Raw genomic sequence first — 14,918 nt, forward strand, 5'->3', positions numbered from 1 at the left:
ATGACATCATCATCAGCGACACCACCGCATCATAGTGTGCACCGGCCGACAGATCATATGGACGCATCTCTGCCAGCTAATACAGCATAGAGAATACAGAAGAGGATCCCCCAGGAGCTGAGCATCGGGGCGCCAGAGGGTGAGTATGTAAGTTTATGTTTTTTCTTGACTCATGTATAAGTCGAGGTGAGGTTTTACAGCACATTTTTTGTGCTGAAAAACTCGGCTTATACACAAGTATATATAAGATAATGCGAACGATAGCTGTAACTTTGAGACTTCAGCACCTCTCCACTTGTATCTGTTCACATTTTATCAGCAAACTGCCATATTTGTGAGGAATATCATGTCCAGACTGCATGTTTCAGCTCCTTTCACCGATGTTTAAGAGATTTTAGCGCTTATGGGAGGCCATGTGATCGATACCAAGCTTTCTGACATTGGGTTATTTCCCTCCAGAATGCCTTGAAGGTCTTGAGATTTCATCCTACCTTGCACAGATTCAAGGCACCCTGTATTAGATGTAGTAACCCTGTACTGACAAGATGCAAAGACATCAAAATAGCTCTGTATACAGTTGGGAGTTTGTTCCATCTGGAATAGATATGCTGGTGTGGCTTTAATCCTGCATCATGCCATTAGGCTTCTTGAAAGTCATGTATTTGCGTATTTCCCACAATCCCTCAGAGGCTATAAAATCTCCATGTGTTACAATAGGTATATGTTCATCTTTGTATGCTTCATCAAGTAGCTGATTTACTTGCCATATAGATTTACTTATGGTTACTTGCCTTAAAGATCCAGTGTTGTCTCATTAGTCAGTGTTGGCCGATTGACCAATGGCAAGTGAGAAAACTAGTGTGCTGCTATTTGTAAGACTACCTCCAATGTGTAAGGCTTCAAGTACATGAACATGCTTTTTTTATGTGTGCTAGCCGATAATTTTAACAGCTAGCACGTGTCCCCATATCTTTCAATAAGCTTAAACACATAATTTATATGGACCCCTGTGTGGGATAAGTGCCCAGACTGCAAGTTATGGAACAAGTCCTTTACTGGCCATGTTTGCTTCTCAGCCAGTCTATCTCTATTGACATGAGTGGAGCTTAATCACCAATGACACATAGGCCGCAAACATCAGTCAATGGGACACATCCGTATACTAGTAGCCAAGGTAGCTAGGCTATTATCTTCTCTAGGGATACCTTAAATTTTGTTAAGCCAGTATCATAAGTTTATTTATTTCTTTTTTTGTTGGACCACAATTCACAAGCAAGATATGAATCACATTAGTTGATTTTTTCAGCAAATAAAAAATTATTACTACATCACAAGCAATTCAAACAATGCATGTGAACATGGCCTCAGGAGTTGGTCACAGTAGAAATTGCAAAAGGGCCTATGACAGTGGTGGCGAACCTATGTCAAGGGTGCCAAAGATGACATTCAAAGCCATCTCCGTGGACACCCAGACAATCACCCCAGCACAGAGCTTGCCAGACAGGAGGAGTAAGTCTAAATTCAATGGACCATAGAGGGATGTATGTACCGCCGTAAGCTTATGGCCATACATACGTCCCCCATAGACAGCAATGGACACACGGAGTGGTACGGTGTCGCACACGTGCGGGACCATACCGCTCCATACAAGGGGAAAGAGTCATAGTGTGCCTGGGCCTTAAGAGCAGAAAATGGAGCCACAGGGCTGGGAGAAGAAGCCGAAAGGTAAGTATGCATTTTTTTTCTCATATAGGACCCGGGAACGGGGGAGTTTAGTGGGTACAGTGAGCTCCTCAGGTCCCCCTTTTGATAAGAAAACAGGGGGATCCTTGAACACAGCCCCACTAGAACTTCCATGATGGCAGCCCTGGATGGTTATCCCCCACACAGCCCAAGCTATTTCTAGTTATTTGAAGATTTCCAGTGTTTTACCATTATCCCCCTTGCATTATAGTAAGTTGTGGTGCTGTGGGGAGAGAGCTTACGGGAACATACATAACAGTGATCGGGGCAGTTAACCTCTCAAGTGAAGCGTTTGATGCAGCACCTAACATCACTGGCGACGGGCGCTGCCATCTTGGATTCCTGATTGATGCCCCAGTGACGTCATGAGAGTGCGCCAATTGTTTGCCATGACAGCCTACAGTCTGCTATCTGCCAATGGTGAGCCATTGGGAATAGGATCTACTCCGAATTTTTCAGCTGGCAACGTGTAGATTGCCAGTTTCCCCATTGGAAGTCCTACCAAGAAATAAAGTATAATTCAAAAACAATCCAGCTTTTTACCAGTTACTGTAACCTTGTTCAGGTGCTTAAAAACTGTGGGGGGAATTTAGCAAGGGCGTATGATAGAGGCCATCTCCCCCTGTTCTGGCGGACAAATGAAAAGGAATAGGCCTCTTGATGTATTTATCTGGCTACTGTGCTGCTGGTCAGAACTATGCCAGGTCCTACCAGGAGTTGTTTTGGTCCAAAACCCTGCAAAAAACGCTCACATGTTTTTAGAAAATATGCAGGCACAGGGCAGTGAGCCATGCCGACTCACTTCCCTGGCGGGCTCGCCTCTCCACACCCACATGGCATCGCCGCAAAAATATTAGTTTTTCTTGCAGTGCTCAAGAAATTGCGTTTATTTCAGTGCTTCTACGCCAGAAAATGTTGTAGAAGCGCTAAAAAATGCCCTACTGTAGTCTTTATTTAGTCATCCATTATGCAAAACGTTTGCGAATCAAAAACATTCAGTCATGAAAATCACTCAGTACTGATACTATTTCTATATTTCATGGTCACAAAACTACCTACTGTATTAAGGGACCACTCCATTAAAATATTTTAGAGGGGTTCTGCCTGACACAAGATCTTTACATTTTTAACAATTGGCCTAAGTGTATTCAAACCTACAGTCATGGCCAAAAGTTTTGAGAATGACAGAAATATTATATTTTCACATGATCTGTTGCCCTCTGGTTTTTATGTGTGTTTGTCAGATGTTTTTATCACATACAGAAATACAAGTGCAATCATATTATGAGTAACAAAAGCTTTTATTGACAGTTAGAATGAGTTAATGCAGCAAGTCAATATTTGCAGTGTTGACCCTTCTTCTTCAGGACCTCTGCAATTCTCCCTGGCATGCTCTCAATCAACTTCTGGACCAAATCCTGACTGATAGCAGTCCATTCTTGCACAATCAATGCTTGCCCCCCCTTCTCTTGATGATTGACCACAAGTTCTCAATGGGATTAAGATCTGGGGAGTTTCCAGGCCATGGACCCACAAAATGCATTGTTGATCACCAAACTGCTCTTGGATGGTCAGGAGACATTGCCCTTGGAGGACATTCTGGTATCATTCTTTATTCATGGATGTGTTTTTAGGCAAGACTGTGAGAGAGACGATTCCCTTGGCTGAGAAGATTCATCAGAGAAAATGACTTTACCCCAGTCCTCAGCAGTCCTCTCCCTGTACCTTTTGCAGAATATCAGTCTGTCTCTGATGTTTTTGCTGGAGAGAAGTGGCTTATTTTCTGCCCTCCTTGACACCAGGCCTTGCTCCAAGAGTCTCCGCCTCACAGTGTATGCAGATGCACTCACACCTTCCTGCTGCTATTCCCGAGCAAGCTCTGCACTGCTGGTAGCCCAATCCCGAAGCTGAAACACTTTTAAGAGACGGTCATGGCGCTTGCTGGTCCTTCTTGGGCGCCCTGGAGCCTTTTTGGCAACAATGGAACCTCTCTCCTTGAATTCCTTGATGATGCGATAGATTGTTCACTGAGGTGCAAATCTTTCTAGCTGCGATACTCTTCCCTGTTAGCCCAGTTTTGTGCAGTGCAATGATGACTGCATGTGTTTATTTTGAGATAACCATGGTTAACAGAAGAGAAAAAATGATCCCAAGCATCAGCCTCCTTTGTCCAGTGTCCAGTGGTGTGACAGTGGTGGGATAATCATGACAGATTGATCTCTAGCCCTGTCCTCATCAACACCCACACCTGTGTTAATGGAGCAATCACTGAAACAATGTTAGCTGCTCCTTTTAAGGCAGGCCTGCAATGAAGTTGAAATGTGTTTTTGGGGAAAAAGTTCATTTTCTATGCAAATATTGACTTTGAAATTAATTGCTGTTAAGCTGATCACTCTTTATAACATTCTGGAGTATATGCAAATTGACATTATAAAACCTGATGCAGTAGACTTTGTAAACATTAACATTCGTATCATTCTCAAAATATTTGGCCATGACTGTACTATAAGCAAGGGAGGCAAACACATTACCAGTGAGCTATAAACATAACTAATGTCTAATATAGAGTTATGCTCTGCAAGCCTAATACAGTGGTATATGGAGATGTGTCTACTAAGATATCTCTCAACATGTCACAACAGTGTCCTTTTCTTTTTTAAATTAAATTGAGTTGATAAAATCGATTATGATAAATTGATAAAATGCATTATGAATTCTATATTAAAATTGACAGGACAACATTTACAACACAGTAAAAACAATATTTAAAGTGAATGGAAAATGGTGTAAAAGAATTGGCACAAGTACAGTACTTTTCTTAAATATAACTGTTATGCAGAGTCTGGGAAAGGGCTGGTGAAACAGACAAAGACAGTGACTAAACCCGCTTCCCAGCTGTCTCTGCCTAATTGCTCTACCTAGCCTAAGCAGTAGGAGACAACTAGTCGATGTCCAAACAGAGACAGAGACAAGACAATACACACAGTGAGACATAGTAGTCAAATAGTTGTCAGAAGCAAGAGGACAAAATCTGCAGTACAAAATCATTAGGCAAATGAATATTCCAAGAATCAGGCAAAGAGTCAAAGATACCAGAATACAGGAGACATAATGAATACTAGCTCAGTACAAGACTATAGCAATCATAGAGCAGTAGTCCACAAAACCTTTTATGAGATTCCCGAGCCCTAGTCCAGAAGATGATTGGATCAGGAAGAAATTTTGTCAATTACAGTAGATTAACTGTAAAACCAGAGGAGAGATAACAGGTGACAGATGGGTGTGGAATATATCAATCAAGGCTTCTAGGAAACAAATACACCAGTGTTCAGACTAGCAGAATGGAGCAAATTGACACTTTGCACATCCTCAGTCATACTCAATGGCTAGCTCCAAAAAAATAAAGCTCCCCTTAAATGTTTATTTTTTTTCATGACAAAGTATTGTTTTGCTATTTAAAATTGTGATATTACACTTAGTATTGGTTTCGAATTCCAAATTCAAGCATGGAAACAACTCTAGTAGAGTTGATAAAAGCCTTCCTATTGATCTTCAGATGTAAAAAATGTTTAACTTATATTTCATTTATTTACATAACTGCCATAGGCAGGGTAAATAACCCATATCTGGAAAGAGAGAAATATAAATAAAACTTCACTTTTATTTTTTGAATTAAGAGATTAGTTATACAGAAGTAGCGTATGCTACTTGGTGCTCAAGGGGATATGTGTTTTAAAAACACAGTGTAGAGCATATCACAGGTAATGTCAGCTTAACTATACGTGATATATGGGACATTAGACACAGTAGGGTCATATACGTAGAGGTGAAATCCCTCCACCACGCTTTGGCAATAGACATTATATGCTATTAGCAATATCTCCAAGTTATTGAGATTGTCATATGCCCAATGGGCCGTGTACTGTGGGAGCCAAACTTTAGCCGCAGCGTCCTTCACTGGGGCATTTGTTCTAGTCTGCTCACTATATTACACATGCTTCAGTTCTGAGTACCTGTAGTAAGATGACAATGGTACAGCTGAGCTCCTAAGAGCTCCACCTCATTCACACTCAGGCCTTATGCTTAGTGGGTTATCCCTACTACATTGTGCTGTGTAAATAAATGTCATGAATCCCTGCTGTGACAGTAGGTCCGCCTTATATTTCATGCACCACAGCCTGAATTCAATTAAATCAAAATAAGGAGACAAAAACAAAAAAATAAACTTCACCCCATGAAAAAATATTCCCATAAAAATATAAAAAGGTTTCAGGCTAATTGACTTGTTAAGGCCTAAGGGTAATATCATAATCAAAAGACTATCCTGGGATTGCAGGACCTCACAAACGTGTTTTTGAATTCTTTTTTTTTTAGATTTCTTTAGGTTTTGTGCTAGGATTGGAAAAATTCTGAATCTTCTCTTGATATATTGCTATCCTTATCCAGGGTCATGTCTGACATTGTGGCTCAGCCTCAGAAGCAAAGCCAGATATGGCTCATAGATAAGAGTGGTTCTGTTTCTGTGAAAGAATCAGTCATTTGTTCTGATCATATACTTTCCCTTTAAGCTCCATCCATGTTTTACTCATATAGATTGCTGAGATGTCCATACATGTCACTAATATCCATCCTCTGCCTCATTGTCACATTGTTTCCTGTCCCGTCTATTAGAAGGCGTTGTGCTTGTGCTTTGTCAGGAGGTGACGTTTGCATCCTGTTTTCAAGGAAGGAGGACAATCTAAATCCTTCTTTGAATTGTCTTGGTTGAAGAGAGTTGTGTCCCAGCCTCTATATATATGGATTTTCCATCCATTCCAGGATCAATGAACATCCGGAATTGTCCAAAACTCACAGGAAAGATGTTGAAATGAGATTTACAAATAAAAACAGCAGCAAGAGTTGTTACTATTAAAATGATAAACCGGATCTATATACACTGCAACAAGTTTAGATAAACAATGGCAAGTAACTTTATATAGTAACTTTATAACTTTATATCTTGTGATGGAGGTCTGCAGACCATGTGCTGAGGAGTGCTCTGCCTCGGCACTCTCTGGGCTCTCCCTGGAGAAACCTCAGGGGAAAGAGACCAGAACCTTCCACACCCAAGGTTTAAATAACCTTGTGGTGTGTCCGGCTTAGGTGGATCATCCAACCAGCTTACTCTTTTCTTACAGCAATTACTAAGCATATCATTGGCTAACAACATTCACATTGTTAACTGTTCAATGTTTGGTAATCCAGCTGATTCAGGTCCAGGCATATGTAGTGATAACATTTCTGTTTATTTCATCAATTTAAAAGTGACATATCCTCCTGTAGGAGGAGGAGATGAATTATATGTTTCTTTTAAATTGATGAAATCAACAGAAATTTTATCACTACATATGCCTGGACCTGAATCAGCTGGATTACCAAACATTGATTATGTGACTTGCCCCAGGTGAGCTGCTAATCTGTGCTGCTGGGTCTATGCAGTTTGAGTGAAAAACTTGTACATTGTTAACTGTTGCCTTGCCAGGCAGTAACTGTAGCTGCAATTAAATTCAAAGAAACAGGGTCCTACATGACCTAGAAGAGTTAATAGCATCCCGGAAATACGTAAATCAAACCAAACAACAAGTCGGGATGTATATAGAATAAATCAATACTTTATTAAACTCAATAGAGATTAAAAACATTTTAAAATGCATCACATGTGCATATACAGAAAAACCACCGGTCTCCCTTGGTGGAAAGCACAATAGCACATAATATGTACAATTCCAACTGTATGCAAAGAACCTAATACATATTCAGCCTATGAGCAGAATACTTAAATTACAACATAATCCTAAAAGGTTATAATTAGAGATGAGTGAGTATACTTGTCCGAGCTTGATGCTCGTTCGAGTATTAAGGTACTCGAAACGGCTCGTTGCTCGGACGAGTATTTCCCCTGCTCGAGATCGAGCATTTAATTAAAAAAACACAGTGAAGAACAGTGAAGAATAGAATAAAAACAGTGAACACAGTGACCACAGGATCATTTAAGTGAAAAACACAGTGAAGAATAGATTACAGATGTTTGGCACATCTGCTTACTTGTCGGAAGATACGCGCGGAACGGTGCGAACAAAATAGTATGTGAAGAACACATTGAAGAACACGGTGAGCAGCACAGAGACACCAGGGAGCAGCACAGAGACACTGGGGAGCAGCACAGAGACACCGGGGAGCAGCACAGAGACACCGGGAAGGCACGGGGAGCAGCACAGGCAGCGGCAGGCACGGGGAGCAACACGGGCAGCGGCAGGCACGGGGAGCAGCACGGGCAGCGGCAGGCACGGGGAGCAGCACGGGCAGTGGCAGGCACGGGGAGCAGCACGGGCAGCGGCAGGCACCGAGACAGCGGGGCAGCGGCAGGCACCGAGACAGCGGGGCAGCGGCAGGCACCGAGACAGCGGGGCAGCGGCACAGAGACATCGGGAAGGGCAGAGAATTCGGGGAGACTTCAGTGGAAGAAGAGGAGCGGATCCCGGGACAGCGTATCTACCGACAAGTAAGCAGATGTGCCAAACATCTGCAATCTATTCTTCACTGTTTTCACTTAAATGATCCTGTGTTCACTGTTTTTATTCTATTCTTCACTGTTCTTCACATCTGCTAACTTGTCGGGAGATAATATACGCGCGGAACAGTGAAGAATAGATTGCAGATGTTTGCATACATCTGCTAACTTATCAGAAGACATTCTTTTTCAATTAAATAACACATTTTATTCCCGAACCATGGTCCCTTTGAAAAATGCTCGGGTCTCCCATTGACTTCAATGGGGCTCGTTATTCGAGACGAGCACTCGAGCATCAGGAAAAGTTTGTCTCGAATAACGAGCACCCGAGCATTTTAGTGCTCGCTCATCTCTAGTTATAATATATCAGTCAAAAGCTAGGCCGACAGGTTCAGGGGATACAGACAAATAGAATCGATAATTACCTGGAATTCATAACAGGGTAAAGTAGGGAGCTGGTGGAGCAGAGTCCCCATGCGTATCGCCTGTCTGCACAGGCTTCCTCAGGGGTAAAGAGGTATGGCGATATGCTCAAAATAAATAGGATTGATCCACCCAGCTGCAATTTCACTATGGGGTAAATTTACTTACCCGGTCCTGTCACAAACCCCGATCCGGATGGTCTGACGAAGATTCACGTAGCTTGTACACCCAATTTCCTGTATCTGTCACTTCCCAACTGAGGTCCGCCGCAGTTCACCTTCTTCCTCCCGGTGCTTATAAGTGCGTGTCTTGTGACACACTTTTCATTTTAATTCATACACGTAGTCCGAATCCGTTGGGTTGTCCGACGGCCACGCTCCCAATTTGCACTGCATGAAAGGCAATGCCAAAATCTGATCACGTGTGCCAAAAACCCCAGAAAAATACGGCGCAAAACAGAAATCATCGGGGAACCCGACAAAAATGCGGTCCACAGGCCCTTAGTAAATGAGCCCCAATATCTCAGATTCTAGAGCCTTCCAAGAGGTGATCAATCTTCCTAACAACTCCTGACCTGGGGAGGGTGCTATTCGCAACTGCCAGCCTGCCTATGCATTGGCAGGGGTGTTGCATATCATTCTGTTGTTTTAAAGTTTTTTGTCATATCCTTTGATAATCACTGCCTTGTGTATATAAAATGTTATGAATTTTGTGTTTTATGTAAAACATCATGACTGAAGAAGAGAACTAGTATTCTCAAATGCTCACCATCGTATATACTTGATTAGCCTCAAAAAGGTATCACCTGATTTCTTCAGTCTTCTTCTTTTCCGGACTATATACTGACCTACTGCTTCTTCTGAAATGAACAGGTATAAAATGTATTATGGGGTCCTATAAATAGGGGGGGTGCTGTATGTTTATTAGGGGTGCTGTAAATATATTCCATATGAAGAATTATTAACTGCACGCAGCATTTTAGGACAACACAGTGTCATGAGAGATGTTTGCAGGACAGAGTCCTCCAGTTGATTTTCTTATAGTTCACCTTTTACACTAAGTTGACCTGATAGCTAATATAATATATACATTCTATATTTCCAAGGATGAATTCTGCCACTAGTAAAACTTCTTTGTGAACATAAAAAAATGCTTCCCTGTTGGCTGCAACTTTGTGATATATCTCATTTGTGAACCATTCATAGACCCTAGAGGAGGGATCATAAGCAGGGAGGTCACTGGACCAGGGCAAGGGGTTATTAAGACCGGCATGACTTCTTTGTTGTAGGATTCAGGATATGCTCCTCTATATTACATTTTCATATTATTATCTGAATTGATGGATTTCATATTTGTGTCAATTGATATGTGTCCAATAGATCCATAGTTATATTTCCATTAATTTTGAGATAGGAGACAATAACCATAGTATTGTAGTAATGAGAGGTCGTGAAGCTGCAGACAGACAATGGATACCCTCATAGTGCAGTTAGCCAGTAACTTTGCATTGTCTACTGCTTTGGGATGGGCGGAGACCTGGTCACTTTGTCCAGCTTCCCAGTGAGGAAATAGGAAACAGGAATTTCAGAACTGGAAGCAGAGGAGGGTCTCTATCATTAGTCTGAGCCCAGGGATGTGACCAGGCTGGAAGGCAGTTTTCTTTAGACTTACGGGGTCCCCAGGATCTAGTATGGAGGCTTCTCTGACCTTTAGGTTATTCATGGTTATAATTGTGTGTAGTGCTGATAATGAGCTTCTGCAAGGTGAGTACTGGGAAATGCTGGGGGTCAAGAAATTACTCTTTTCCTTGCCCGATAATGAATGCTTGTGTTATTGTATATTACTGCTGGGACTGCAGAGAATCTGAGTTCTACTACGTAGTGGGAATCCACAGATTTCTTTTCCTCCTTTATAGACATTCTAGAGCACTGAAAGCTTAATACTTTGCTGGGAGTGTAGAGAATCTCTACCTTTGTTAGAAAAGAGAAGGCGTGAAAAGTTACCTCCTATAAATGATTGATATCCTTGCTAGACAGAGATTCTATTAATGCAGTGATTAATAGTCATGCTTGCGGGACAGACTTCCTGTTTGATTTGTAGAATAGCCTTTATTCGCTGTTACTTGAAATAAGAGGTTCTGTTCCAATAAAGTTATTGAAGCTATTGAACTTCAATATAATGTAGCACGTAAGAAGTGATTGTGAGTAAGATACTTACAACTTCCTATATCACAGCAAAAAGAATCCGTACATCTAATATGGGTCACTCAGATGTTGTAAAATAGAAGAGGGATTTTTACTCCAGTTATGATTTGAACAACCTTGTCTGAATTTGGAAGTGTGTTAACTATATCTTAATGGTTTTTAATTTCTGGTTGTAAAGGCGAATGTTTTCATACAATGACAACACTTAGATATGTGCAAAGCATTTTATTAAGTTGAAAGCTTTTCAAACTTACAATAAGTTTTATCTATTCATGGCATTTGATACAATATGGAGAATAATGGGGCACGTTCTCTGACTAGGATTTGCGTCTGCCTGGATTCACTAAGGTCCGTGCGCCCGATATCCAGCAGACTGTTACACCGTGACAGTCTATATTCTGTGTGCGTATTGATTCTTAATGTAGAAGTCACTAATGAATTAACAGAAAGTGGGGCAAAGCAAGCTGCCATAGCTATCATATTTGGTATCTTGAAGTTGCATGGCTGGTTTGGAGCATACTCTGTTGCCTTAATAACTTGGGGAATGGTGCAGGCTTTTCTTTCTGCAGTTGAAAAATAAATCTCATCCTAGAATAAACAAGCCCTAACCATATAATATTTACAATAAATAAATAAAAATTTTTGTTTTGACCTTTATGCCCCCAAAAAAGGCTAGGCCCCAAAAAATATCTACATATTTTTATTCTGATGCTCTATGAGTATCAAAAAAGGATTCTGTACAGGGCATCATCCAACCTGAGGCCAGTCCTAAATGGTTCCATTTGAAACCAGTGGAAACTTAAAAGCAACTCCGTGCCATGCAGGGGAAAACATTGTACAATGAATTGCTGTTATATACAAAGTTCTACTTTTGTACCTTACAATATGGCTTATACAATAGGAATCTGCCCCTCATTTCACCTGTGTCCCGAAGCCTCCATGGATCCCTAAATAAGATCAATGGTCTTCAATGCTCTTGAAGTTTTAAAACTACTTAATACTCCTGACAACCTATATTTTTTATAGCATAACCTTGCCTTGTATGATACATGTATGGAGAATGTTCTATCCAGTATTACAATATTTATTTCCTGCCATTGTCCTCATCCAGTAAACACAGCAGCTGCTGGGGTCTAAAAATAGAGGAAATCTACATGGCGACTACCTGTCATCACTGTCCCTTATTGTCCCTTTATGCTCTGAAAGTTCTTCCTGTTCTACGTTCTTAACATTTTTTGCTTATTTGTCATTGATATTTTCATATATTTGAATCACAGGCATTTATTTTCCATAGATTAATAAAACCAGGAGAGTCTCAGGAGAACTCTTTTTATAAAGCTGAAACTGCTCTGCTCAATATAAAGAAAATAATGCGAAATGTATAGTTCTAATGTGTGTATTTCATGCTAGTTTCTTCCAACAAGTTCCATTTAACCCCTAGGCGCACCAGGACGTTATAGTACGTCCCCGGGGCTAGATGCTTAGCGCACGGGGACGTTCTATAACGTCCTGCTTCTGGCACCGGCTCACGAACGGAGCCGGTACCAGAAGCAGCGGCTGTCAGCTGTCTAGTACAGCTGACAGCCTGCGCTAACACCCGCGATCGGAGCCGGCTCCGATCGCGGGTGTTAACCCCTTACACGCCGCGGTCAAACATGACCGCGGCGTGTAAGGGTGTTAGCGCTGTGGATCGGATCCCCCGTGCCGCTTACCGGGGGATCCGATCCTCTTCCGGGCAGCTCCGAGGACTGGCATGTGCCCCGGAGCTGCCCGGTCTCCATGGCAGCCAGACCCCTTCCGGGTCTGGCTGTAAACTGTCTGAGCATGCGCAAGCTTGCTCAGACAGTTTACACTGCTCTACAATAAAATAGTATTGTAGAGCAGTGTATTGAACTTAAACCAGTGATCAGAGCATCACTGGTTCAAGTTCAAGTATGTATAAGTAAAAATATGTAAAAACACTTAACACTACACATTATAATAAATAAAAAATTAATACATAAAAATATAAGCCCCTAAAATGTCACTTTCCCATAAAAAAACTTAATAAAGTATAAAAAACATAAAAACACAAAAAAAACCCGCATATTTGGTATTGCCGCGTCCGTAACAATCTGCATAATAAAACAGAATTGTTACTGGACCCGCACGGTAAACGCCGGAGGAAAAAAACGCAAAAAACATTCCGAAAAAAGATAATTTTTAATTAATACCCTATAAAAAATGCTCTAAAAAGTGATTTAAAAAATGTTATGCACTCCAAAATAAGCCCACTAAAAAGAACAACTGTTCTCGCAAAAAATAAGCCCCTAACAAGATTTATCTGCCAAAAAATAAAAAAGTTATGCATATAAAAAGATGGTGATGCTAAAATGAATAAGATTTTCTCCAAATTAGTTTTTATTCAGTACAATTGAATAAAATACACAAAACCCCCACATATTTGGTATCCCTGCGTCCGTAACAATCTGTATAATAAAACAGAATCGTTATTAGATCCGCAAAGTGAACCCCGTAAAAAACAACCTAAAAAAACTCTCTCTGATAAAGATGATTTTTTATTAATGCCCTTTAAAAATGCTCTAAAAAAGTGATTTTAAAAAGTTACGCAATCTAAAATAAGACCACTAAAAAGAGCTATCATTCTTGCAAAAAATAAGCCCTTAAACAGATTTTTGAGGTGAAAAATAAAAAAGTTATGCATATGAAAGACGGTGATGCTAAAATTAACAACAATTTTGCCAAATTACTTTTTATTCAGTAAAAATGGGAAAAAATAAAAAAATATATATAAATGAAGTATTTTCATAAACGTGGCGACCCAAAGAATAAAAATAATATACTATTTTCATGGTATGGTTAACGGCCAAAAAAAAAACACATAAAAATTTTCCTAAAAATTGATGATTTTCATTTCCTCCACCAACAAAGAGTTAATTAAATCTCACCAATTAGCTATAGATGCCCCAAAATTATGTATTAGAAAAGTGCATCTCATGTGGCAAAAGAAATAAGCCCCTATAGGTGCACAATAAAAAAAAGAAAAAAATTATAGCCTGTACAATGTGACATGGCAAATCTGATTTGAATGGCGCCTCCTTCCCTTCTATGCCCGGCCGTGCGCCCATACAGCAGGTTACCACCACATGTAGGGTATCGGTGTACTCGGGAGAGATTGGGTATCAAACTTTGTGGAGCCTTTTTTCATTTTATCCATTACAAATGTTTAATTTTCCACCCAAAATGAGTGTATTGTGAAAAAATATTACAATTTGCAGACTCCACCTCCATTTTGTTTTAACCCCTATAAAACACGTAAAGGGTTAACAAACTTCTTAAAAGTGGTTTTTCATACGTTGAGGGGTGTAGTTTCCACAATGGGGTAATTTACGAGTCTCGCTATTATTTAGGCCTCTCAGTGTCAATTAGAAACTGTGCAGGTCCATCTAAATACAGGTTTTGGCGATTTTACAAAAAATGTGAAAAATGGCACCCAAATTCTGAGCCTCATAACATTCTAGTAAAATATGTGGAATCTGAAAAAACCATGCCAACATAAAGCAGACATTTGGGAAATGTAAGTTATGAATTTATTTGGGTGCTATGACTTTCTGAATCAAAAGTAGAGAATTTAGAACGTTGAAAATAAAGAATTTTTCTAAATTTTTGCCAAATTTTGTTTTTTTTCATAACTAAACGCAAAAGATTTCATCCAAATTTTTAAACTAATTTGAAGTACAACGTGTCACGAGAAAACAATCTCAAAATCCCCTGGATATCTCACAGTGTTCCCACGCTATAACCACTTATAGTGACACAGGCCAGATTTGAAAAATGGGGCCGCGTCCTTTAGGCCAAAAGATGCTGTGTCCCGTAGGGGTTAAAGGATTTGTGAGTAAATAAAGAAACGCTATTGGACTACTTGTACTTATTCAAGTCCCTCAGTCGTGGCTTCTGTATATCTGGTGGCTTTGTTGTAAAGCCACACACATGCCCAG

The 14,918-nt window shown here is 40.4% G+C and overlaps 1 protein-coding gene across 2 annotated transcripts in view; it reads left to right on the forward strand.

Moving 5' to 3' along the window:
• Nucleotides 1-14,918, forward strand: part of ROBO4 (roundabout guidance receptor 4) — a 74,336-nt gene that overhangs the window by 3,513 nt on the left and 55,905 nt on the right. The window contains exon 1 of one of the 2 annotated variants that reach the window (XM_072156611.1): nucleotides 10,333-10,479. The exons of the other annotated variant lie outside the window; for it this stretch is intronic. Within the exon in view, the coding sequence (XP_072012712.1) occupies nucleotides 10,407-10,479 (73 nt within the window). The 5' untranslated portion in view covers nucleotides 10,333-10,406. Of the gene's footprint in view, nucleotides 1-10,332; nucleotides 10,480-14,918 lie in introns of those variants that run through there. 2 annotated transcript variants of the gene reach the window in all.

Source organism: Engystomops pustulosus, chromosome 6 (genome assembly GCF_040894005.1).
Source record: "Engystomops pustulosus chromosome 6, aEngPut4.maternal, whole genome shotgun sequence".
In the NCBI taxonomy this organism is placed as follows: Eukaryota; Metazoa; Chordata; class Amphibia; order Anura; family Leptodactylidae; genus Engystomops; species Engystomops pustulosus.